The sequence below is a fragment of the Perca fluviatilis genome, chromosome 10 (assembly GCF_010015445.1).
Source record: "Perca fluviatilis chromosome 10, GENO_Pfluv_1.0, whole genome shotgun sequence".
NCBI classification, from domain to species: Eukaryota; Metazoa; Chordata; class Actinopteri; order Perciformes; family Percidae; genus Perca; species Perca fluviatilis.
This window is the reverse complement of record NC_053121.1, coordinates 21,793,845-21,820,866: the sequence shown is the minus strand read 5'-3', so window position 1 is coordinate 21,820,866 and position 27,022 is coordinate 21,793,845. Positions and strand designations below refer to the sequence as shown.

The 27,022-nt window shown below is 38.8% G+C and overlaps 1 protein-coding gene across 2 annotated transcripts in view; it reads right to left on the bottom strand.

Moving 5' to 3' along the window:
- Window positions 1-20,871: 20,871 nt before the first annotated feature.
- klhl4 (kelch-like family member 4) overlaps window positions 20,872-27,022 on the bottom strand; it is a 28,274-nt gene continuing 22,123 nt past the window's right edge. For both annotated transcript variants that reach the window (XM_039814209.1, XM_039814210.1), the window contains 4 exons: window positions 26,303-26,465; window positions 24,847-25,059; window positions 23,015-23,186; window positions 20,872-22,662 (listed from right to left, as the gene is read on the bottom strand). In XM_039814209.1, coding sequence (XP_039670143.1) covers window positions 22,603-22,662; window positions 23,015-23,186; window positions 24,847-25,059; window positions 26,303-26,465 — 608 coding nt within the window. In that variant the 3' untranslated portion in view covers window positions 20,872-22,602. The remainder of the gene's footprint in view (window positions 22,663-23,014; window positions 23,187-24,846; window positions 25,060-26,302; window positions 26,466-27,022) is intronic.

Sequence of the window (27,022 nt, the reverse complement as noted above, 5' to 3'; positions counted from 1 at the left end):
AAATAGACCATTTTTCTCACTTCATTGCTGGTTTAAGACAAAATTGCATTCTGTAGATGGGAACATCTACTGCACACTAACTTCCCTCAGCTCTGGGCTGTGTTTAGACTAATACTTCAGTGCCGGTGATAGATCTGTGAAGAAATTGTAGCTCCTCTGTCAGTGAGAGAAAAATGAGGCCTTGATTCATTTTTACAATGTTTCATTTTAATCCATTTCAGGTTCAAGTTTTGCAGAATAGGGTAGGATTTCAATAACGGACTTGAGGTTAGCTCTTAGGGTTGAATCCTTTTCAAAGCTGACCACTGCACATGTGCCTTAAAATAGAGCTTATGTGGTGTAACAGTTCACAGACAGCTACTGGCATGCCTGTGATGTGTTTTCGACTAACACCAACTTACACAGACTACATAATTGGCTGCTTTGCATTTTCTGGATGTGTTCGACTTTTTTCTATTTCAAGCTGACATCTTCAGCTGACTCTTTTTGTTGAGTTTTTTTAGAATGCTGAACATGTGCAGAGAACATCGTTCTCAACTCTAAACATTGCACTGGCGGCAGTGGAAGTGTTCAAATAAGCCATATGACCTTTGATAACTGGGATTCACTTCTTTGAACTGACATGTGCCATTACTTACGTGAATGAAGTTCAGTTTAATTCAGTTCTGAAAAACGCAACGAGAGATGAGACTTCAGATTGCTCGAATCCTTCTATAAATCTTTCAGTGTGGGTATAATCAGAATGATTAAGATTGACTTTATTCCAAAAAGATTTCAAAAGGATATGAATTTGTTACAGCATTTTTCATCCATGGAAAATTTCAAATTATTGAACTACAAATGTGTTAAATGTGTATGGCTTTATCTGATGATGTTCTGTGTAAATGTAAAATATAAAGTTAAAGTTAATTTAATGAATTAGTGTGAAAATATAATTCAGCTGTGGAACTATATAATTCAGCTATGGAAAAGCCCTCAAGCTACCTTTGGGCATTGGCAGGTGAACCTGTCCATTTTCTTGGAATTAAGGCCAAGAGCTTTTTGCCCCTGATTTCAAAAGCTATGGTGCAAGAGTGAGAGATAAGTGATTTAAATATTTCTGATGCTGTGCCCAAGTTGAGAGTTAAGCTCCAGCACAGCTCGGTTCTGAATATGAATAATTAATTTTGCCTTGATATGGATTTTGGTGGCATTTAAAGGAAACATCAACACAGGAAGTCTGTTTTGTGGTGTTGGGCCACTGAGAGCGAGAGAAGAATTTCCTGAGAAGCTGAAAGACTGAGTTTGGAAAAGCCTTATTTTTGGGAGCTGCCATTGAAAAGTTTTTTACACCAACGACTGAAAAGCAGGTTCAGTACACACTGAGTATTGTAAAACTGATGTCTGACACCTGGGTGGGAAATCAATCTGAAAGTCTATGGTATTGTTTTTATAAAATAAAATTGACTTCTGATATTGTTTGCCTAAAGGAAACAATATACATAAAGTGTAATTTATGGATTAAAGCATGACAAAGTGTTGTCCATTAATAAAGATTCAAATAGGACATTTCTTTTTGAAATATGCTTTATTGTCTGTTGATTACAGACCTGATTTGACTTTGACCTTACAAGACAATATGCATTGATTTTTCCCATGCTCTATCGTCTTTTAATCACTGATCTGTTGTTTTTTTAAACATAAAAAATGTGTGTTGTTTCTGTTGTTGATCATGTGATTTAATTTAAAGACTGTGAAAGAAAAAAACAAGTTGTCCAAATTCAATTGAAATCTGACTTTCATTATACAAATTCAGTTTAGCAGAATCTGATGGCTGTGTTTGACAACCAATGCACAACCGTCAAGGTCAATAAGTCCTGTCTTCCATCTGAAGTTCAGTACTTTATTTGGGGTTTACTGGTGTAGTCAAAAATAGGATCCACCTTTCTGAATTTGATGGAGTTGGAATTTCCTGTAACACATGTTTTCTAGTCCTTATCATCAGTTCAACCTTTCTGAAGTTTCCTTGGCAGAGAGAGGTAATACACACTGGGATGGTTTGGACTATAATCCCTGTGGATACAGTGAATCTACATTGGCAAAAGGACAATAGTAATGATATTCACCTAATCTCCCTTGACAGATTCAGGACATGCTTTTCATTAACACAAAAGTGGATAAGAGAGCAATAAGCACTGTTTCAGAGTTTACCTAAATCCTTTAAAGCTAACTGAGATTCACATTCTGGTGTCGCCTGTCTACCTGCTTGGGCTTAAGCCAATGCAGGTACCATATTTACAGAGCTCTTTGACATACTTGTTCAGCTGCATTTTTCAAGGTGCGACTCCAAACAATAGCAGGGACACTGTTAATTTCACAGCTGGCCTTGTAAACTTAAGGAATAAGAAAGATGCATATACAAAGAGCTGTGCCTCTTTGTACTTTGTACTTGACTGAGTGCTTTTGACATTGAGTGTGAATGGAAACAAGATTATTGTAAAATCGGTACTGTTAAGAGACTGTAGAAAGCTTCCATTTTCCTAATGTGCTTAATATCTTTATAAAAACATCTTAATATAATGTAAATGCTCAGGCAGTCGAAGTGTTAAATCCCAAAGAATTATTAACATATTGGTATAAAAACTATCATGAGCTGTTGATCTCATCAGATTATGATCTTACTCAGTTAAATTAAAATGCACAGGTTCCAGTCTGTAAAGCGTGTCTACTTTGTCAACAGCGTTGTTTATTGTCTAAAAAAGAAGCATCATATTGTGCTGTCAATTATTTCTGTACTGGCTATGTGATTGCATAAAGGAACTTTGTATTTCTTGATGTTTGGAGGAAAGAATGGGAAGGAAACTAAATCAAAAAGAAAAAAGCCTATTTCGCTCTTTTTTACATGAAGAGAAAGAGTGTCAGTGGAGTTTCCATTCAGATTGCAAAGGAGGTAAGAAGAGGGAGGATAGCACTTATTTTTCTTTTTAATTAGCTTCATCTGAGGAATTATCCAGCACTAATATAATGGCTCGATTCATCTCCCACACCATCTGGTGTGAGAGCGGTGTACCTCTGGAGCTGATTGCTTTCCCCCGGTGCTGTGTCGGGGTAATAGGCTGTTCAAAGGCTGCTCTGGGCTCGGACAGCTGAGCAGAGGTGGGGCAGGAGCAGCTGGCCTTGGCGCCATCACCTGCTGCCTGTCAGAAGGCTTTCGAATATGGTCCATCCATGCCCTCAGTGTATGTATCTATGTCTGCGTATGTGTGTTTGTATGTGCAACATACTTGAGAGTCAACTTCAGGCAGAACACACTTTTTTTTATCCTCGTCCTGAAGAAGAACATCTTGAAGAGGTGAGACAGGTGACAAATAAGCAGTAGTGTCTGGAGGTGAAACCAGCACTTCAGTTAGTTTGCACCTTATGTCAAATGACACAACCAAGAAGACATATAATTTGCTGTATATAAATTGCCTTTTGGTGAACTGTTCACAATCCTAGCTCTCCGTGCTATTTAAAACACTTGAGCGGTATCTCAACATCCGCACCTATTTTTAATCATGTCTTTGTCACTGAAGTTTTGGTTCAAATACTATATTTGTCGCAATGGTGGGGGGTTCATTTGACAGTTTGACAACATCTGTTTTGCCCTGAGTCCTCCCAGCCCGTCCCACAGTGCAGTGCAGCTCACAGCATCTCTGCATCGCTGACCCCTGTTGACTGTGACCTGCTTTCAATTAACAAACTTTAAGTGTAAATCTAATTTATTACAGCTTTGAGGAGGATGAAGTCCTGTGCCTGCCACTTAACTGTTTTGGTGGAGTCTTAACACTCCAATCACCCCTGTTTCAAGCAGTAGGTTTTCAGAGAAAAAGCTCTGATAAACACACAGTACCATAGGCGTAATTTACCCGGGGGGATGGGGGGATTACAACTAGGGTTGCACGATATTGACAAAATGTGATATTGCGATATTGATTATGAATATTGCGATATAGATATTAATTTCAATATTTTTAAACATATGTAAAATTACAAAAGTTATGGGAAAACAAATCAAAATAGATTCATAATAAATAAAACAAGTTTTCTTACAACACAAGGTTTATTTCAACTGACAGTCATATTGGACTGATACAACATGAATGAATAAATAACGACCATGTCTACAGAACAGGACATGTTTTACTGGTTGCACAGTATGAAATAAATAAATAAAGAGAACAGGACTTTTCTTTCACTTTTCTGATTCGTTCCGTTTAGTTGTCTCTATCAATTTCTTCACTTACACTGTCACTCTTTCGAAATATGCACACACGTGGAACGCTCCATAGGGTTTGTCACGTAGTGGACCCGTGCGCTGAAATGTACTAACATGTGCAAGTGGCACAGTAACTGGCCAATGAAATGATGATCATTATAGCATTTCAAGCGGGCTCGAAATCAAACACAACTAAGCCACACAGCCAACGGACGGGAAGCAGCGCTCCACAATATAAACAAAATATTGCAAATATTGCAACCCCTTTCGATATAATATTGCACAAAGTGATATTGTGATAACGATATTGAAAAAAATCAAAACTGGCCAGTGAAAAGTGGAGGTCTCAACCCTTCCAATGTTGAAGCCAAAGTTACACCCATGCACAGTACGCTACCTCCCCAGCAGCAAACAGCAGACAGACAAAGTAAGCGACTAGCTGGTGAACATAGCGGAGCGTTTAGCAGCTAAAAATCCAAATATTTCCCTAAGGAGTTGGTGAAGACAAAAACAGAGACAAAAGGAGAGTGAATATTGGACTTATATTTGTCAGGTAATCTGAAACACGACTCCTTGTTGAATGCTTATGTTGCTCTACATTTCTGCTGGATGTGTAATTAGGCAACCGTTTGCCATATCAACTTAATAAGTAATATTTTAGTGTTGAATTTACAGATTGTTATGCTGCCCCCAAGTGGCCAAACACATTTTTAACGCAGGTTTAAGTAACAGTTAGGGCCCTATCTTGCACTCAGCGCAATTGCCTTTGTACACTGAGGCATGTATCATTCCTATTTTGCACCCGACGCACAGCGGACTTTTCCCTCCACAGACGCACGTCGGTAAATTAGGGAATGTATTTGCGTTCCAGCAAACGTTACGTAGTCCTATTTTGCCACTGACCAGGAAAAACCTGGTTTAAAGTCAGTGGCGCTAGTCTAAAGTCAGTAGCGCGTTATTCAGATGCTATTTTAGAGACGAATGCTTGGCCATAATGTAGCGTGTGCACAACGCGAATACACTTCTCTCATCTACAGCAGTTCCCATTTTTGAAAACCATACATAATTACAAAGAAAAATATTACTGAAAATGCGCTTCATTTGGATAGGTCAGGAGGCACTTTACTGTACAGTCCTCAAAAAGTCGCAGCATTCTTTGTGGCTTGTTGTGTTTTACACAACATTTCCATGAATCATGGATGTGTTGATGACATAAATGAGGAAATATTAGAGGACTTAAGGAGACGTGATGTTGAACTACGGTGGGATTGGACACTCTGGAGTGGGGGGAGGAGGAAGGGGCACAACAGGTGCAGGTGGTGCGTTTGGAGGCCCATGCTCCATGGCTGCAGCAATCCTCTCCAGACTTGAGGAGAGGATCGCCCGAGAGGAGCGCCCGAGAGGCCGCAGCAACATCGCCACCCGGCCAAGACGGGCATTTGTTACTTTGCTGCATCCCGGACAGCTCCCGCTGGCGTGCGCCAGGCAAATCCGCCGTCATAATAGCAGTCCGCAACGGAACAATACGCCTGCTCTTAAAGGGAATGTGAGATGACGCTCTGATTGGTTATTTTCACGTTACGCCCAAACCACACCTAGCTACTTCAGACCAACCCATTTAAGATTTGCGTCGGGCGCAAGAGTCATTTATCCCGCCGGTATAATAGCAACAGCGCCCGAGATCCGCCCACAAAGCTACTTGCGTTTGGCGTTTAATACTTGCATTTCAGATCGTTAAAATAGGGTTTATGAGAACTTCTTTCAACATAGTGTAAGCCCTCAGACAAGGACACTCTGGGAATCTTTGGTTTTATTATATGTTGTCAGGGATGTCTTGTCTCTCAAAGCTTCCTCCTTGTTCCAAAACATCTTCCATTATATTATTATACAAGATGTCTTAATCACCCATAGTGAAAACTGCAGTGTAGTTTTAGGATAAAACAGACTCAAATCAAGACAATTTCACTGGCTAACTAGCAGTAGCTGATTTGAGCATGCTAAAATAAATCTTAGTCACTCACTTTCATGAAGCTCGGAGGCCGCCACTCACTCAAGCCTCTGCCTTCCTCTTTCTTTGCAACTGTCAGCTGTTTGGGTTGCTGCACTGCGGCCCTGTTGAAACAAGAACAGGTGATTACATATAAGGGCACTGCTTTGTGCTGGTCTTAATCAAGTACAACAGACACCTGAAATATCCAACCTAGAGAAAACATGTAATACAATGACGACACATTGACTGAACACTGTAAAGTGCAGGAATTGAGTGTCTGTGTAGAGAGGGAGGAGTGGGAGGGGTGGGGGTTATTGAGTATATCTTATCTAACAGTTGAGCAGCTTTATGGCTTCTAATAGGCACCCTGTCGGATTGAATTGTAAATATGTAGCACCATTGTGCATTCAGAGGTGTGTACATCCTCTGCTTCATTTACCAGATTCTAAGTCATGACCAACCCGTTTATTACACCGTGCAATCCACAATTAAAATGGAGAGAGGCTCACAAGGAAAAAGCCATTTACCTTAGCCCAAGCTGCACTTACATACCAGACACAAATTTTACTGTTACTTGAAAACTTTCCATGCATGGAGCACATTATCATTTGATTTCCATCCAGAGTTCTCAATTAAAATTATACAGAGGTTGCATTTCATTACCTGAGCTCGGGGCAATTTGCAGGCCATTAAGCTTCTACCTGTATCAGTGGAGATGTTTTCGAGGTGAACATCTGGGGTTGAGGAGGCAGAGCATGAAATGAAATGCCCCTGGCTCTCTGCTCTGTCTTTTGTCCAAAAATGGCTAAGGGTATTAGCACACCATGCATAGTAAAAAGCGTGTTTCTACGGGCTGCAACAAATTGGTCTGGGATCTGAAATGAAATAGAAAATCGACCATGAATGCTAGGATACCAAGTTTGTCATACAGTCACCAAAAAGCCACAAAATGAATGTCAATATGTACTATTGGATGGAGTTTGATTGGATTATACTGGAGTTGGTTTTCATTATTATTATTATTATTATTATTATTATTATTATTATTATTATTATTATGATTGTCCCAGCATGCATCAGTTTCTCTGCTGTTTAAATCCTGAAGACCTGTAAAAATGCAAAGTGTTCCTTGCTGAGTTCCCTGTAAAGGGATCAAGATTCTCTATAAAACTGTAATTGATTTCTGTACCATGCAATAATAAAGACTTACCATGATGAAACTACTCTTATGAGACCTTTTAAGAACAAGACCTCATTACACCTCCGATCAAATGTTTTTCTCTAAATCATGATTTAAAATACAAACTGCAATTATTTTGCCTAATGATAAAAGGTAATTTGGTTGGTAATGTAATAAAAAAAACACTGCTTATGACAATTAATCTCTGGAATTGTCTGATTGAGATCTGATATGTAGTCCTTGTGCATATTTAGCTCAGTGTGAGATGAGACTGAAACATGCACACAGACTGCAGTGGTAGATACAAATAATAATATCAGATTTTAATTTCAAGTGATTTCAATTCCACAGTGATGTGTATTGCATTAACTTATTAGGAGATAATTTTATTCTTGTAGTATCTCAGCATTGTTGATAGAAATTAATTTGCCTGATGTAAATGTTTGGTCTCAATTTTAACAGAGTAAAATTATATGGTATACATTATGGTATAATATCTCAAGTTTAATGTTTTCCCCAAAAAGTTGACTTTTAAGCAATGTTGTATACAAGCAGTCCAGCCTTGAAACAATCTGGATAAGTAGTACAACATGCTGAGGTTTGGTATTCACATTTATGGAAGAGATCATACGAATGGATTAGAAAAATTGAGCAATAATCTCTATATTTCATTACCTCCGATTTAGCATTTCTCATTACATTTGACAGCATGCTGTCGCACACAAAACTGCATTGACTGCTTTCCTTTATGTAAGAAGCAATATCTATGCAAAGAGCTGTGTTATCAAGTGTTACTGTGCTTGCTATAGAGTACCACCATTTAATCTTCTGTAGTTAAAAGAAGTGAAAAGAATAAAAAGCCAGTCTAATATCTTTCATGAAAAAATTGAGAAAAGAAATGATCAAAACCCCATAGCAAAACCCACACTTAGTGCAGGGCAGCTTTGGTGTCTTTTCACACTGTTGTGAATAATAACATTTCTTTGTTGGGGATTATAGGTCCTTGCTATAGGGTGTTCCAAATAACTTTGCTTGTGACAGTCTGAAATGGCTTTCAGTTTGTCAAATACCGCAGAGTTGCTGTCTAAGTCATGCAGTGAACATTCAAAGATCACTTTCCTCAACACTGCGAGGCGGCTGCATTAAGAGAGCCCCAACACAAACTAGCTTTTCATTTCTGTTATCATACTCCAACAGTATGGGGATCTCACTGGAGATTTGTGTGGTACAAGTTGTATTCTAGATGATATGCAGTAATCAGGCCCTTTGAGTCTTCTTCTGTCTCTCACCCTTTCTCACTCTCTCTCCAGTCTGTCTCTCCCTCTTTCCCCTGCCCTCACTAAAGCTGGTGAGCACTCAAGTTTTGCAGTGTTTTAGCATTACATCATTCCACATGGCACACTATTAAGCTTTCGGGAGCTGGGAAGACAACCAAAGCCTTCAGATTTGTCATAGCATTGAGCTCCATTGTTGCACTGAACAGATGAATCGCATGCTGACCAAACCAGCACTAAGCTCTGGGAAATAATGAATGTCAGTCCTCTTTTTTTTTCTCTAATACAGCGCATGGACAAGTGGTGACACTGTGACTAGTTGTCAGATTTTGTCCCTTTTGTGTCAACATTGGGGACAGATATTTATTCTGCAAGGGGCATGGCCTCCATCCATCTATCCCTCCATCTGCCCAAATGATATTCCATCCAGGTACGATGTCAGGCGACGCTTAGTTATGCAGTGGAATTTATTGTCTGCACTGCGGCAGATTACCATTGCTTAACATGCCACACAGGAAACTTAAAGAGGCAGCACCTTTCATGGTGATGCATCCTGCTGGCAACTATGTTTGAAAGCCTGAGGCATGCTGGGAAGTCTGGTCTTTATGCATGGTTATCTATGCTGTGAAGAACATACGGTTTACAGTACAGCACAAGAGAAAAAAATGGGCAGATTAAATATATATTTAAAAAATTTAATATTAACTTTATTTCATTTATTTATTTTATTATTATTTATCTAGTGCCTTTATTGTATTATTTTTGCAAAGCCTGTATGCGGTGTTACATTGCATACTGACGTAATAATTTACTTAACTTAGAACAATTCATTCATTCTAATTAATTTTAATGAAAATGTTGCATATGCATTGTCTATTGAGATTATAGTGATTAAAAGACAGCTCACATGCAGAATTCCCTCGAGAACTTTTTCTTGAGAACACTTTCAATTGCTAAAATGTGATATGCTTAGAGGCAGTGAGGGGAAACATTGAGTTATGTAATGATCAGGTGTACAGGCCCACTATTTACAAGGTCAATATCTTGTGTTTAATTCACGCAAAGCAGCCTTCATAGGTGGTAACTTGATGTGTTTGAGTATTCCATCCAACTCCATTCAATAACAGGATACAGATTCAACCTAAATAATTTAACACCACTGCACGTCAAACAGGAGCCTCAGGATGAATTTGAAGGGAAAGTTCTTTACCAAGCTAAAGGCTATGTAACAAAACACTGAGGCTACTCTGAGTACAAGAGATTTTCCCACAAAAAAATTGTGTAGTAAGATGAGAATTAATCTTTTGAAGTTGTTATCTGCATGCATATGCTATGAGATTCAGATACCAGGCTATAGGAGGATAAGAAAGGTTCAGCTTTTGTCCACCGTGGGCAATCCTCCCGGCAATATGCCGTGTGGGTTTTGCCTGTGCGATGCTGATTGCCTGGGGTTAAGCAAGAAACAAAATGTTCTAAATTGACTAAATCAACCGTGGTGTGCCTCTGTTCAGATCCCATCTGCAGGTAGTCACAGACTATTGTCTACAGCTGAAACACTGTAGCAGAAGTGTTCGGTTTTGCAATATCACGCCATAGTACTTGCACATTATTATTACTTTAAAACTTAAATTTTTCTTTAATCCTTGTTGCGTTCACATAACTATCATTTCATCCCTGTGTGTTACGTCTGTATTGTCTTTTAACCCTTGTGTGGTGTTTGGGTCTGTAGGACCCATTTTCAATGTTTGCTAAAAGAAAGATTATGCTATTTATTATCATTATCACCTGTTCTGATTAAGTTCTAAGAAATAAGCACCAATAATGATCAAAAATCTTGTTTCTATTTTTTTTTTACCTTTTTTAAAATTGAATTTCCTTATTTTCTCACAAAAAACAAAAAAGATCATATGATCATAAATGTGATCTCACAGGGGTAAATGACAAATATGAACCATAAATGATGTATATATCATTGGTAATTGAGCTAAAGTAAACATCTATTAGGTATTTTTACATAAATTGTTATGGCTTATGATTTAAAAGCCTAATAATGTGGTGGGTCCACCAGATCCAGGAACCTTGGCTGTGTAACAAAAATATGAACACAACACAAGGGTTAAAGTAGGTTTTACTTAACCTGTCTGTCTCTATGGGGTTTTGAATTAAGGACATAAAACAGTAAGATATATATGAAGGATTTAAAAGTGATATAAAGTTTAAAGTAATCTGTTGTGTTTTTACGTAAATTAATTTCCTTTTTGTTACTCTAATTACTTATGTCTGGCAGGACATTTCTGGGGGAAATCCCTTGCTGCACAGAAAGTAATATATTTTACTTAAACTGAGGGGAAAGAGAATTGGGGGGCACAAAAGCAGTTTTTTGGCCACTATGGCTGAAAGACAAAGAAAACAGCACAAGCTTTTACATCTATGACAAAACTCATCATCAAAAGTAGCATTTCTTGGAAGTGATGTACAAAAAAACACAACACTGGTACCAAAGATGATGCCAGAAAATAAATCCACTAAACTGCAGTACATTTTATGACAAAGATAACTTGGCACAATATATGTTTTTAGAAGCCAATCAACAGGTCATTCAGTGTTTCAATGAGTCAAACAGCTGTCTCACCATATATTACATGAATTTCACTTGGTTTTATAGTTATGACATTTTCCTGAAAATATATCAACAGCAAAGCAGATAACATTAGGTTTACAAAATGTTCTTTCCTGTAATGAGCAAAATTACTTAACTGATTGTATTTGTTTCAAGACTCCAGTAACCAATCAATGAATTATATTGCATTTTTTTGTTTAATTAAAACTAGATTTAACATTACCATTTTACTATTATTATGTATTGATTTGATTTGTTCTTTGGTTTGTAAGGCTTCTGTTGATTTTATGCAATAGCAAAAACTGATTACTTTAATATTTTCTCTTCTTTTTTCTGTTTTGGTTGTGGATCTGGGGGGCCTTAAGGCAGTATGGCACATTACACAGGAAATTATACCTGAACGCGGACAGAATAAACAAATAGAAAGCAATATAAGTACAGACTAATGGCGGCACACAAGGTGATATTTCCCAAATTTCAGATGTTTTGCATTTTGAAGAGACGTGTTTTCCCAATGATTGCAGTTTTCATTCTTAAACAAGGGTCTAATGTAAGAAATAGTGTGTAGTGTTTTGCAAGTAGTGTGTTGCAGAATTGCAAAGTGCAAAGCAGAAAATGTGTTTGTACTTTTGGTGCCTTTTAAAGGCATGGTTACAAAAATGTAAGGTTTTGATGCTTTTATCTAAGCATTTACTTTCATTACTCGTTACTTTACTTTTGATACTGAGCTCAGCTCTGTCAAATCTGCCTTTAAACAACTCCAAAGGCTCCACACCCACACATCACGCCTTCTATATTATCATTTGTAGAAATACAAAACAAGATATATGGTTCAACAAGCAGCCAGCCTACAGTTAGGAGGTAGCTACAGCCCATCTACAAAATCCCATCATCACGACGAAGCTGCAGGGTTCAAACATCTTCGATGTTGAAACAAAACCCAGGTGACTCCCAAATGTAGGCTTACAAGTGGCTAACGTTACCAAGCCAGCTGAGGAGACACAATATGTTAGACATTTCGCCTCCTTTGGTTGAGGCTAGCTGCCTCCGCACACCTCCATCCCTTGTGCCGAGCTAACTTATCCCAGACGAGTCTCTCCACTAAATTAATAAGTAGTAATGACCTTACTATAGTCTCGCTTTGCCAAAACTTCCTCCACAGCGCTGTGAAGGAGGGTCTGGCTAGTCCACATAGCATTCTGGGAGAAAAACATTATTGGCATTTCTTTAAACACAATCACAATCATCATCATCATGAATAGCCTCTGGAAGGAACTTGTTTTGGTGAAACGTGTACGTTCAAGTTGTTTAAGTCGTGCAACAGAAAACTCAGATTGGACAGATAGTCTGGCTAGCTGTCACAATTTACCCTGCAGAGATCTGAAGAGCAGTTAACCATAGTCCTCATAAATCGACCAGAGTTTAAAATTCCAACACAAAGAATGCAAAAGGTGACGGACATCCGGCCGAAAAGAGTGAAATCCAGCGGATTTTCCGGCGGCAACGGAGCAATCCCGGAAGTGGAACGTCGTGAATATAGACTAACCTCACTGTAACACTAATGAGTAATGTGTTGCTGCCCAACTACTTATGTTATAGACTCTTGGTCCAGACCATAGACTGTATATAAAGATGGACGAAGCATCTCCACTTCCTCCCACTGTACAAAAGTCATAGCCAAAATATCCCAGATAAGGGCGCTGGCATATTGTAATTTTAGAGCAGGAGTTTTCACAGTAGTGATCAGCCGGTGGAGCTGCAGTATATAAGTCCCATCCATACACCCGCCCGACCAATCACAAGTAAATCACTTCTGTCAATCATGATGTTTCACCCTGTTTAGCATCAAATAATTAATAAAAACCAAGCTTATCAGAAAAATAAACACTGCGTGATAAGAACTAGGCTACCTTAAATGACAGAAACCATCTTTGAGGAAAATTGATTTGAAGTGTGGACTGCTTTGATTTCTTAGTTTGGTCTGTGTCCTATCTGCTAACATGGAAGTGGGGGGGATTTATATACTGGAGCCAGCCACCAGGGGGCAATCAAGATGTTTTAGCTTCACTTATACAGTCGATGCATCAACCCCTGGTCCAGACTGGTGAAATGACAGATTCAATTACAGGAGATCCCTGTGCAAAACATATTTAAGACCATATGGCAGTCAGCAACACCGTTCATATAATTGCCGCAGTGTTCACTCAACGTGCATTCCGCTCTGCTGTCGCTCTAGACAGTGAATATGGCTATTATCATTTTAAGTGATGCCGCTGACATAGTTAAACTCAGCCTGCCCTCTGCTGGCCATTCTCCATACTAGCACATACACATAAACTGGTGCTATCACAGGCACACTGACTACAGTACATAAATTTTGATGCAGGAATGGGGGGAATGCATTTAATGTTTTCTAAGTCAGTGTTCATGCAATACTGTAATGTTCATCACAAATGCATTTTGGTCTATTATGCCCTCTTCCTCATGCTCTAGATGCTTCCCCTTGGTCACATCCTACACCACCATGGCCTCCATTTCCACTGTTATGCCGACGACACACAGCTCTACATCTCCACCAACTCCATTACTGATGCCACTTACTCCATCCTCATAAACTGCCTCATGGATATTAAATCCTGGATGCAAGCTAACGTTATCAAACTCAACAGCAACAAATCTGAAATCCTGATCATCAGCACCAAATCCTTTAACACATCCTGCCACGAATTATCCCTCTGGATCGATGGCTCCACTCTTCCTACTTTCACACACATCAGTAACAACATTTTAACTACATTACAAAAACTCCCTTGAAACTACGTGTTTTATGTTATATTTAACATCTCCAGATCAGTGCAGCGTAGAGACTTTCTTTTTTTTGTTTAGAAGCAGAGAAATGTGCTGTTTCAACATGGTCCTCTAACAATTGTAGGCCATCTAGAAGCTTTTTAATCCATCATGGAATGACAGTGTCTTTACAAAATAAATACATAATTATGAATACAAAAATTAACTCATGTCATCTTCAATTTGCTCTTTCACCTTTGAACCCTGGCTCTCACCATGTTTTTAGCTTTGTAGCTAACAGCTGGAGCATTACATCAAGCCCTACGTTGACTTTGTTGGCTTTAGCTGGGTGCCATTTTGGATTGTTACACCTTGACTGACAGCTGTGTCGACCAATCACATTAAGTAATTTCAGAATCAGTTTGCGCAGCGAATAAAGAGCCCAGACAGGAGGGCCTGATTTACTGTGTCTGAGTGTGTGTATTGGAAGGTTCTGGCAGAGTCCTGGCAAATAGATAAAGAGATACCAGAATGAAGCCGGGAGGTTGAAATGAGTGTGATTTGACCTACTGATGTCAAATAGTAGACAGAAAATACATTAAAGATGACACAACTAACTTTTTGGATGAAAGTGTATGGACTTTTATGGGAAAAAATCAAAATAGTTTCATGTTTTTGTGAGTTACAGATTTTATTTTTGATTCCCCTGATTGCCAAGACTTGGGATAACAATATTCAAAAGCCAAAAGTTATATTGTTCTCTGTGTGATTTCAATACATTTCTGTGTAACTTCATTTCCGTTTTCTTTTGTCTTTATAGTCATATAACAATTTATAGATTTATGTGACATCCCTGCAGCATACATGTCCTGATAGCCCAGGTTGTCTTGAAATAAATGATGTCTATCACTTGATTGGGCATAACAGGGTTGAGGTTATACAAGCATTATTACACAAGGAGACCAGGCGTACCAAAGATTAGAAAAAATGGCTTAGACATGAGGGTTAAAAACATATTCTCTGTGATCCATTAGTTCATTTCTGTATTGCTTGTGTTGTCTGTATTTGCAGTATGCTTCTTTCTCTAACTTAGTTTTACTATGTTTGCATTATATTCTCACCCTGCATCCTTCAGACATGGCTGCATAAACCTGACCCAATGCCTTCCAGGGCGGTGGACATTTGTTGGCTTTTCATCCATTCCAAGGCTCTCCATTATGGCTCTGGATGACAGATGTAGATATGGTGGTGTTCTCCCTCAGGCTGTAAAGCATGAGGCCTAACCTTCCTTGCAGCAGAAGTAATGGTCCACACCTTTAATTGTCGTGGGCTGTTCATCTTCACTAACAATAGTAGTAAGCAATAGGTCTGGAAAAGAAAGGCAGTCATGTCTGACAAAGGAAGTGATTTAGTTCTGGCGGCAATTCGTAAGCGGGCGTTGCAGGGCAGCAGTAATGTGCCGAGAAAAAGATCACATGGGGTAAGAGGCATAGCAGACACATAGTGGCACACAAGCAACGCTAGATTTTCCCCCCACTACCATTGCAAAGATTTATCTGAAAAAAAGAGGCAGTAAAATGTATATATTGTGTGTCCTTCAGAGAAGCGAGAGCGTGTGTTATTGAAGTAGACATGATGCTCTCTGAATTATGGATGCTGCAAAGGCTTAGAAAGTGAGTTGGACAAGAGCAACTTTATCGTCATGGCTGTATTAGTCAGAGAACAAACAACACATCTCATTTTAAGAATCTGGCTCTTTGCATAGGTGATCTTCTTCGGGTTTTGATGCCCACTCATTATCCCATTAGATGTCAAAACATCATTTGAAGCTCAACTTTCAAAAGTCTGCTTTTAGTTATGTATTTTTTATTCCACCCAGCCTTCTGAAGAGGCAAAACTGCTGTGGAAAAAAATGTGCCATTGATGGGTCACTAGTTTACTGTCAGTATTAGACACGTAAAATAAGGAATAGACAAGTGTTTTTACCAAATTAAAGCATGTTTCCTGGGAAAGTTGAGGCCCATTAAAATGATAGATTGCATGGTGCATGCAAAGAGATGCTTTACACCCACAAAACAGTCTAATTGCATTCATTCCTGTAAGAAGTCCACAAATGTTGAATCTAGATTCTCAGGCGTATTGGCAGCAAGCTGCTAGACAGCAGATGACTAGCTTCAAACAAGTAGCGAGGGGGAGGGATGTAAAATCTTGACAAACAGTGAGAGCCAGTGTCCACATCATCTCTCGCCCCTGACAGGCTTCCCCATGCATGAATTCAAAGCTGGTAAAACCATGGATGGATTCATTTTGATCTGACATCCATCATGTAGATCAGTGTTGTGGTTTCACTGTACTGTGTCCAAGATAAGATGTTTTGGCAATCGGCCCATGACATCTGTTAGAGCCAGTCAAGAGAAACTGGGACCAATTTGGCATTTCTGTCACAAGTTATTGTTGGCTTTTGGCTTTGAGCACTATCTGTTCTTATTAGAATGGTCACACAAGTACCAAAACTATTCCTCAATGTAATTGCACTGTAAGTTAATTGAAAAGCATTTGCCACTATATATGAAGCTAATCATAATAATTCATGATCATTTGGGGTTGCAATTTAAGGTGCGGTTGCATCAGATGTGTGATTCTGTAATGTGTTTTGGATTCCCACTCACCCCGGCCCCCCTATCTCTGCTGTTTCTTTACCCCGGAGAGGATTTGCAAATTGGAAAACTGGGAGGGACTGCTGATTTTGTTCTCCTTTTATTTGTCTGAAGGAACCAGAAAAACCCTTGTAGCCAGTTGCTGGGGGGTAAATGAGTTTTGTGTACAATCCATTAAAGGTCCCATGACATGCTGCTTTTTGGATGCTTTTATATAGGCCTTAGTCGTCCCCTAATACTGTATCGAAATTCAGCCTTGGTGCAGAATTACAGCCACTACACCCAGTCCCACAATGAGCTTTCATTTCTGTGTCCGTAGCTTTAAATGCTATTGAGGAACGGAGAGAGGGGGGGCAAGGTGGAGGATGGGGGTGTGGCCTTGACCAACTGCCATTTTGCTTGTTTGTAAGCCATGATGTCTCTCTCTTTCTCATGGGCGGGCCAAATTCTCTGGGCAGGCAAAGCAGAGAAAGGGGAGGTAACCTCCAGATCGGCCCATCTGAGCTTTCATTTTCTCAAAGGGATAGCAAGATACCCAGAGCTTGGTTTACATCTGTCGCCATTTCAAGCCACTGGGGGAGCATAGGCAGGCTGGGGGAACTCAGAGTAATGTTAAAAAACCTCATAAAGTGAAATTTTCATGCCATGGGACCTTTAAGAAATTAACTACATGATACTGCAATATTAATGATGGTATGAGACGCATTTCTAAAGAGTTGGGGGCTCTTTGATGGTTACCACTGTATTCTGTTAATACTGATAGTGATATATAACCATGCAGTGATTTAGTTAATATCAGTGTCCGAACCTGCTTAGAATACAAGCTCCATAGCTGAGTTATAGAATTACAGATAAATCCCTTGCAGTATTTCTGTACCAGCTTGCATGGCTCAAGCATGGCGGCATGTGTGCTGAAGGCGTTAGGCAGATGGGATGTGTCTGATATCTCTCACTCAACATAATGAGACGAGAATGCGCTTCACCAATCTTACGGCCCGTCTGATGGCAAGAGACACAGCGCCCACTCATACGGGAGGGATCTTTCCCATCTTCAAAGATAATGAGATGACAATGTATTCAACTATCATTAGATAGAAACAGGGTTTGGGGGGTGGGAGGGGCGGAGGCAGAAACATTCTACAGCACTTGTCTGTAGCCTTTGATCAGATGAGAAAAGCAACTGTCATTCTTTGCATCAGCGCTGGACTCATGAAAGCGCAACTTACTTTATCACCGCCAGTGCCACTGAAAGGCTATAGTTTGCACTGTAGCTCCTCAAACAGGTGATTTCTCAAGCTCACCTGGATTGTTAGCCGAACAGGAACACACATCTTTGTGGTTACTGGCCTGTTGCCGGGGTGTAAATCTTTGTCTCTCTAAATTCAGTTGCTTGAAAAAAACAACTGTCACAGTGTAACATCAATTTGCCGTCACCTGGGAAGAGAAGACACAACATTTTGCCTGACATGGCACTCCATTGCAAGATGTCAAAAGTGCCATGTTAACAGGCTTATTTAAACAGGCTTGACGAGACAATCTTATTCTAAGTTGACAGTTTGTTGTGGCACTTGCCGAGGGATCCATCTTGTCTTTTGTCCCCGTGGTGAAGATGATCCCTCGCATGCTGTTTTTTTATTCTGTCTTTCTTAGAATACTGTGTTTTGTCAAATAAACCATCCAAATCCTTTTTTTTTTCAATCTTTCTTTAGTGTGCATTAGGCCAACTGATCCACACTGAAGTTCTGAGACTGTACGTCTGTAGTGACGTCTTGTGTTTTGACAGCAAACAATTATGCAGCGTTATCATTTATCTGGCAGAAGAAAATGTGTTTGGTAAAATCCAAAAATCTGTGCCTGTCACATGTAATCTTTTCAATGCAATGGTTTGTAATCTATGCAAATGTTCAATCCATATATATCATATGCTATTTAAGAAAGCAACCTGGTACACATCTGGTATGTCGTCACAACCAACAACGGAACAATGTTTGCAACTCACGCTGTGCTGTTGCATCTTTCTCTCATCACTTTCCATCTCTGTTCACTGTCACACACAAAAAAGAATAAAATACGAGGGAAAGCTGCTCCCTCACTCCTGAAAAAAATATCAGAAAAGGCGAGGAGCAGAGCTCAAAAATAGAACAATCTGTCTACATTTGTCACACAATTATGGGAGATTGTTTCAACTTTTGTGATGCCAAAATCCCTTTAAAACCTGACAAATCATCTCTCAAGTCAGGACTCATCATCCTCGTAGGCTTAGTGCTTTCCTTAAAATTCAGCAAGATGCTCATTTGAAAGTAAGAGAAGCAGACGCCTTAACATCCAATTTCCCAACATTTCATCATCGTGTCTCAATAATTATGCAGGGTTATTAGCTCAAGTATTTGTCCTTGGCATTCTTAATGCCAGTTGACATTTATTATGAACAGTAATGGTATTGGAGATCTTTGATTTGCCGTTTGTGGGGGTAAGTGTGGTTTGGTGTGTTCTCTGCAGTGCAACAGCACCCTCTCTTGATAATTTATGATATGATTACATCACCACGAAAGAGCACACAGTATGTGAGTGTGTGATACTGGTGAAAATATAGGTAGACTAGAACTCAGGTTGAACTAATCTGAACACTCTTACAAATGGATAGATGCATATTTCAATACTTTGTCTAAATACCCTTATTGAAAAGTACCTGAATTAGGAGTTGACATTGTATCTTGTTAGATTGTTTGTTCTACAATGAAGGCACAAAATCCTCATCTTGTTGTCTCAAAGCTTAAAATCCATCATCCTAAATCATCTGTTTCTCTTTGTCTCTATCTCCTCCTTTGTAATCTTTCTGGCTTTACATGGGTTTTAATTATTCACTTACTCATTATTTTAGAATTAGGCCTGTTCTCTGATGTGAATTTACAAATTTCAGGGGAGAATAAACTATTTTGTGTTGTATTGTGATGGCATACTTTGATTTTCATTAGTGCCATGATAATCTCAATACATCATAGAAGGTGACTCAAATGTACAATATAGGGAGGCATTATTTAGCCAGCACATTACATTCTTTGAATCACATTTAAAGAGAAACTGAGGATATGAAGTCAGATGCTTTTTTATGTTAAAGGTGCTGTACTCAATATTCAGAACTATAATATAGCGGCAAACAAATATTTGCTCTGTAAAGATATAGTGGAGTAATGGCGCCCTGAGCAGAGAATGAAGTCACACTCCCTCTGTGTGTGTTGTAATCCGAGTTTTTCTGTTCTTTGTTTTGATAGCCGGTCCATGTGGCCGCATTTTCTTTTGCACGCACATGTGGCTGCGAAAAAAAACTTAGGTATTTCACATATTTGGGAACAGTCTGTAAAAACCATGTGGAGGCAATTCCAGCACGCTGTTTTTTGTCAGTATTTGGAGTACAGCCCCTTTAAATAGTCTACCTGAAAGGGTTAAATAATAAAATCCTAAGGATAATAAGGATTTGTATTTGAGAGTTATCCAACTTCAGCTAGCTTTGAGTTACTGTTGCACCACCTTACTTCTAAATGTTCAAGCAAAACCTTTAGCAATAGTCAAATTACTCCAGTGAAAGTGTGATTGCAATAATGTTGTACTGTAACATATATAACACATTTTGTTATGGCCCTTTCAGCCAGAATCAGGCTTGGAAAACCTGACGACTTTAAGGTAGTGTCATACTCTCATCATGTGATGCTGACTTGCTCTGTGTTTAGATCCCTCTATGTTTTAAACATATTTTTGCAGCTGATAAACTATGGTTGGCAACACAAAGCAGTTTAGAGCTAACCCTCAGGAGAAGAATATAATGCTGCACATTTGAAACAATCATATCCATTGCAGGGACAAATAGAATAAAGTTATTTTCATCACTATGGGCTCATGTTTCTACAGTCATTGCACTATGCTTTTGAATTAATTGGGCAGAGATATATTGACATAGATATTTTACATTCTGGGGCTTTCAGTAATATCATACTCTGAAGAGGTCAACTACGGTGAAAGCTATTATCCTTTATTGATCTCCATTATAAGATCTGACAGGAGGAGATGCAGATAAACAGAAATAGAAAGTTAGAGGAGATTTGTGGATTGTGCAAAAAAGGGCTATACCTCAAAATGAAAAAGATATATGTATTCTGAAAAGGACTAAACCTGTACATCTAGACACTTAAGCCAATATTTTGTATGAAAAAAACATCAAGATCTACCCAAACAAGCAAGAGGAAAGTGGGGTGGGGTGGGACCTTGAAACTATTTGGAGGGTAAACAATGAAAAAAACAAAGACAAGCAATAGCAGTTGGTCTTCAGTCTGCTGAGCGCTGTCAACAAACATGCTTGCTGGATTTAAAAAGTGGTTGCTGCAATTAGAAGAACATTGAGGTTATTGCCAACATCAAAGTAGCGTCCAAGTCTGTTTAGTCAAAGAATCAGTTTAGTTTACTTAAAGCAGAACAAGAAAAATCTAAATATGCCCACTGAGGGGCCACATTCAGCTCTAAACATGGATTTGAACGTGCAGAGAAGACTGAAGTCATTTTATTTATCGGTTTGCATGCTGTACAAAATTATGATAAAAACTAACTAAATTTGGCCCCAAAAACATGGCATAATTACAGTTACAAATGGTTCTCATTTTGATAAATTTAGTAACATTTTTACTTTTATGAGCAAAACAACCAACTACAAACCTAAAAATTCCAATCAAAGTCACATTAATGAAATGCTGTGGAAATCAGGTTTCCGAGTGCTGCCGAAATAGCTGGTTTGGGTCAGCCAGTTTGCTAATCTTTCTGGGTTAATCCAATGGTTGTGTTGTGAATAATAAGATCATCTACATGACCCCAAAGGCTTCATATCCTTAAAAATACAGAACAGACAGTGATCTTAATATATTGTATAAATCAAGTAAAACATTCGCTCAGCCAGCATGCCCAGAAATAAAGACAAAAGAATAATAATAACTGTAGTCACCAGAGTGCACTGGTTTAGGCATGATTCTATCAACACAAATGTAGTTTTAGAAAGTTCACAAAAAAATCTGTACAGCACTGTGAAATATCAATATGATATATTTTCTGTAATTCACAATTTTGTAAACTTGTATTTAATGTGTAACAAGACTTCTAAGACAAGCAAATTACTTTGGTGTTCTGTAGCTACAGGCTCAATAAAAAAGAAAATGTTCAAATATAATATTCAGCAAAAAAATTGATTTAATTCCTGTTCTTCAAAGTAGCCTGGACAAATTCTTCACGCTCAGTGTTCACAGCGGTCTTTGTCGCTAAAGAGCAAGAATCTGTTCAGACCACCCACTAAGGAAAGACCCAGGTACGTGGTAACATTTATGTATCATTACAACTTTCATTTGAGTGGCTATAAAGTGAAATATAATCCCCAAAATATACTGTATGTGATGGCACTGATAAGAAAAGGCTCTGTATAGATGTAAACTAACCTATATACTCAAAATTTAACTTTTACATTAATTTTACGGACATCCACAGAACGTTTCATAAAACAAAGTAGTACAACAAAGGCTTGGCACTTGCTACAGCTTATCCAAGTCTGTGAAAATTCTTGATCGGTTGAGAATGTGGAGAATGTGCAATGCAGTCCAGTTTCTGAATAAGTCCTCCCCAGTGGGTAGGCATGTCCACTAATGACAGAAACAATGGGCAAGGTTCTGTCTGTTTCCCTCGAAAAATGTGGAAAGCTGAGTTAAAGAAGAAGAAAAAAAACATGACTCTCAAAGGATGTGTCCTTGATCCGTTGTTTTGTTTGTCCACTCTTCTCTGCTGCTCTCTCATTTGTTTCCCATGCTGTCGTGAGAAAAAAAAATGCTCAAGGCAATTTCACCACCACCACGCAGGCGCCTGCCCTGCCAATGTTGAGAGGGACCTCCTACAGGACGACAGAGAGGTTAACATGCAGCTTCTCATCTAAGGCTGTCTTCAAAAAGAATCCCATTTTTACTTCATGCAGATAAGAGGGTTACAGAGAAAAGACAAAGCAAGCTATAAAATATTGATAGGATTGAGTGACTTCAGCAGATTTATGCTCCCAGAGGGTGTTAACTGGAACCCTGATGTTAGATGTAACCAGTTCTGGCAAAAAACAAGTTACAATTCCATTAAAAGTTTCACCATTTTAAAAGGTCAAAAGTTCCCTATTTCTATTTATATCTAAAACAATATTAATATATTATTCAAACTGTGTTGTGTAACTGTGATAAAGGATTGGTTGATGTGATTACCTCAGTCCACTCATTGTTCTGTGCATCGTAGGACTCGACAGTGTTCAGATATGACTGACCGTCGTATCCACCCACAGCATAAAGCCTGTCACCCAGCAGGCAGACGCCCACAGCGTCCCGCGGAACGCTGAGGGAGGACACAGTGGTCCACGTATCCGTCTTTGGGTCATACCTGTAATTGCAATATTCCGATTGTTTTTGCATTATGGTCGGTATGGTGAAAAAAAAATATTTTTTTGTAAAAAAATAATTCATTCAATTAGCATGAATCTCAAGAGGAAAACAGTGTCCCATCCCCACTAACCGAGACATCCTTATGTCCCCCCTCTTTAATCACAGATGTCTCCTTTCACCACACACAGAGATACAGATTCAAACTTAAAAGCAAAAATTGTCCCTTGGACAGCAGCTGGCCGCTGCTGGGTCCGCAGAGAGCTGAACTCATCAGTGAAGGCATAAATTGCTGCTAAAATGAGGAAGATTATGTCACATTACTTGATTTACTTTCAGTGATTTCTAGGTAAAGAAGTAATTGACATGTTCAGAAATTCAGTTATGTCTTGCTGATACTTGGTACTACTAGTTTAAAGTGGCCTCATGCAGTTTTTGCTTCAGTTTTATGCAAAATAAGTAAAATAATGATATGACAGATATAAACTAGATGCAATTACAGTGCCAACAAAACCATATAATAGCATGTGAAACAGCCATGATCTCACAAATATGTGACTTAGTATGCACAGATATACTTTAAATTATGTATTTAATTATATATTATTATATAACGCAGTTTGAGTTTTAAACGCAATCACAGCACGTCCATCAATAGAAACCAACACAGGTGTGACATGTTGTATTTCAGCCAAGTTATACACAAAAAAAAGTTAGTTTTCGCATTAGTGTTTGACATTGAGGGTATTTTGAATACTTTGAATCCATACGACGTATGCATCAAACTAGATCAACAATCAAGTCCGTCCCTATGGGCTTCCATTAAGCTACATGACGGAAAGCCATGACGCTGTTTGATCTTGGAGAATACTACATTAACAATACAGGAAGCTAAACAACTATAACAAGCTCAATACAAATGATTCAAAATGCTTTATGTGAGTAACATCATTGTTTTAAAGATCACTGAACTGCTGTCACATGCTGACTGAACCCAGAACAAAAGATTTCAGATAGCGCTAAAGGAATATTTGTTTACATTAACTGTCTGTTATTTAAGAAAACTTTTGGGAAAGTAAATGGATGTTGAAATGAAAAATGGTGGAAAATATAAAGCTGAAATATATAATTGTTTCCATCCTACAAAAAATAGTTACATATATTCAAACTAATCTGTAGGGGAATCCTTGTTTTATTTCTATTACCACCACTTACAAAATAATAATGGATTATTTGAAACTTTGACAAAAAATGTTTTCTTTACATACAAAATAATAAATAGGAAGCACATAAAAATGGCGTACTTTGCAATAAAAAATTGGAGAAGGTATTCTTTGCAGTGAATTGGAGGTGCTGTACTGTGAGTCACTTCAGGTTCATAGTCAGGGTGATATTACGGCCACCAGATGGAGCCAGATACTGTAAAATAAAACCATGTGTGGAAACTATGATCTGTAAAAATAAAAACATGTGTGGAAAGTATGATCTCTTCAATTGAGTATCATAGAGGTGGCCAAATGCAGGAACAGGGTGGGGAACAAGGGGAGTTTGTCTCCCTTTTGTTCTTACAGCCTCCTCCCAACCCATGACTGCAATCCAAAACCACTTACGAAACATTTTTGTGTTTGTGTATTTTCTCCAGAGAAGAAGCGTTTACCGACCTTTCAACACAATCGGAGAGTCTAGAACAGTGGTTGGAGGCGGGGGCATCGTGTCCGCCTACAGCATACAGGAAGTTGTTGTACGTCGCCACACCCACTCCTCCTCGCCTCTTGGCCATGGGTGCACACATGCTCCACTTGTTGGTGTGCGGATCGAAGCACTCCATCGACCTCAGACATGAGCTGCCGTCTCGACCACCTACTGCAAACAATCTGAGAAATTAAACAAAATGGGTTCAAAATCTCAAACATCTGACATGTACATACAGTCCTAGTGGATCTGGCGGGAGTAGCTCACATCAGTTGTCAGATGTTTGTAAAAAATAATGACAGAACAGTGAAAATGTGACACATTTTGTACGATGCAGCAGTGAGCAATGGATAGCATTTGTTCAAATGCCCTTTCCTTGAGAGTGTTCTCTCCCAGAAAGATCACAGCAGTGTTTTAAGTGATTGTAGCTCACAGGCCCAACAGCAAGAAAGTAGAGGCTAGGGAAACAGTTTCCTTGTTGTCTATTTTTGACCTAGATGCAATAATAACTCAGCATCGACTTTAACACTGAATACTGGATGTAGCCGAGCAGCAGTCTCTTTCCTCCTCTGGCACACAAACATATTTAAATTAGGCTGAGAGTTGGTCTGTTCTTTGCTTAATTTACTTTCAAATAGTGTTGTTAGGCATTTAATACATACAAATACACAACGTGTTTTGCTTAATAGAGTCTAGATTACACTGTATAAATTACCACACTGATCAGAACAGCCTTTGCTCTGAGCTGTTGACTACCACAAAGGTCGATTCTGCATTCAAGAAGTATAATTTTTAATGTCAAACTATTACTGCACTTCAGCTTTACCTGAACCACTGCATTTTGAGTTACATAGCCATGTCTGTTATTGCATGCTCTATTCCATGTCATGTGTTACATTACTGCTGACCATTTTCCAAAGCACATTTTTGAATTTATTTTGTATTCATTTCAGTACAGTCTGCAAATTTCAACTTTCAGAATATTTAATGGTGGACATAAACATAATCTCTACTTTACTCTATTTTTCTTATTATTATTATTTTTGCACAACAAATAGCATATCTTATTAAAAGAAGACATGGGCATGATGTCCATACTTAGATTTCAACTCTATAAACAAGGTGATTTTGTAATAGACATGCACAAAAATGCATGCTTTATAGCTTTTAAAAAGCAAACTAATATTTGATACAGAGGGGGCCCTTTCAAAATCATGCACCAACACTGGCATTCCTTTTATTTTTTACTATTAACTGCTCATACTCTTCTGTCTCCTTAGTGTCTGTTGTGGCTTTACAGATGCCAGTGACCTCGACCTCATGATATTTCAAAGTAGCAGAAAGATAACAATATACTTTGCCTAAAAGTGCAAGGTTGCACATTTTTAGCATTAAAATGTCAGTAGGTTCGATAAAGCAACTTACTTTCCATTAAGCGCTGTGACCCCCATGGTGCTCCGTGGAGTCGACATACTGGCCACGTAGTTCCACTGTCTGGCCTGCGGGTCCCAGCGCTCCACTGTGTTGAGGTAGCTCCAGCCGTCGTGGCCTCCCACAGCATACATGGGGCCCTCCAGCACAGCAATACCTACACAGATGGAAACAAGAGATGCATGTTACTCAAAATAGGCTTGCTGTTTTGTAAAAGAAAAAGAAAAGAAAAATTGTCCCATTAGATGATTAATGATACCTAGAAGAATGTGTGCTTCCTACTTGTGTACTAATATGTGTATTTGTATATGGTGATCGTGGATAATCATTGAAACAAAATGACATTTCCAAATCAAGCTCTTGTTTTCTTTCAACAGTTCTTAGAGAGAGCTGAGGCAGGGGTACATTTATTATTTCAGAACTGGGCAGAGTGAGTGATACGGCTGACCAAATCTATGCAGAAAGCAGGAAGACTATAAAAATGCATTGTTATTCCTCATTCCCAAGTCACAGAGGAAAACAGTTTCCCCCGCAACATTGCAAAAAGATGTTTTAACACAATGGATTTTTATATTACCATTCTTATTTCCTTTGGTGAGAGTTCAATTATTTGGAGGGAACATGAGGGCAAAACCACATTCACAGAACCTCGAATAACATAAACACTGTCAGACAGAAACTATTCTCGCAGTGAGACTTCCTTTTATTACCGAC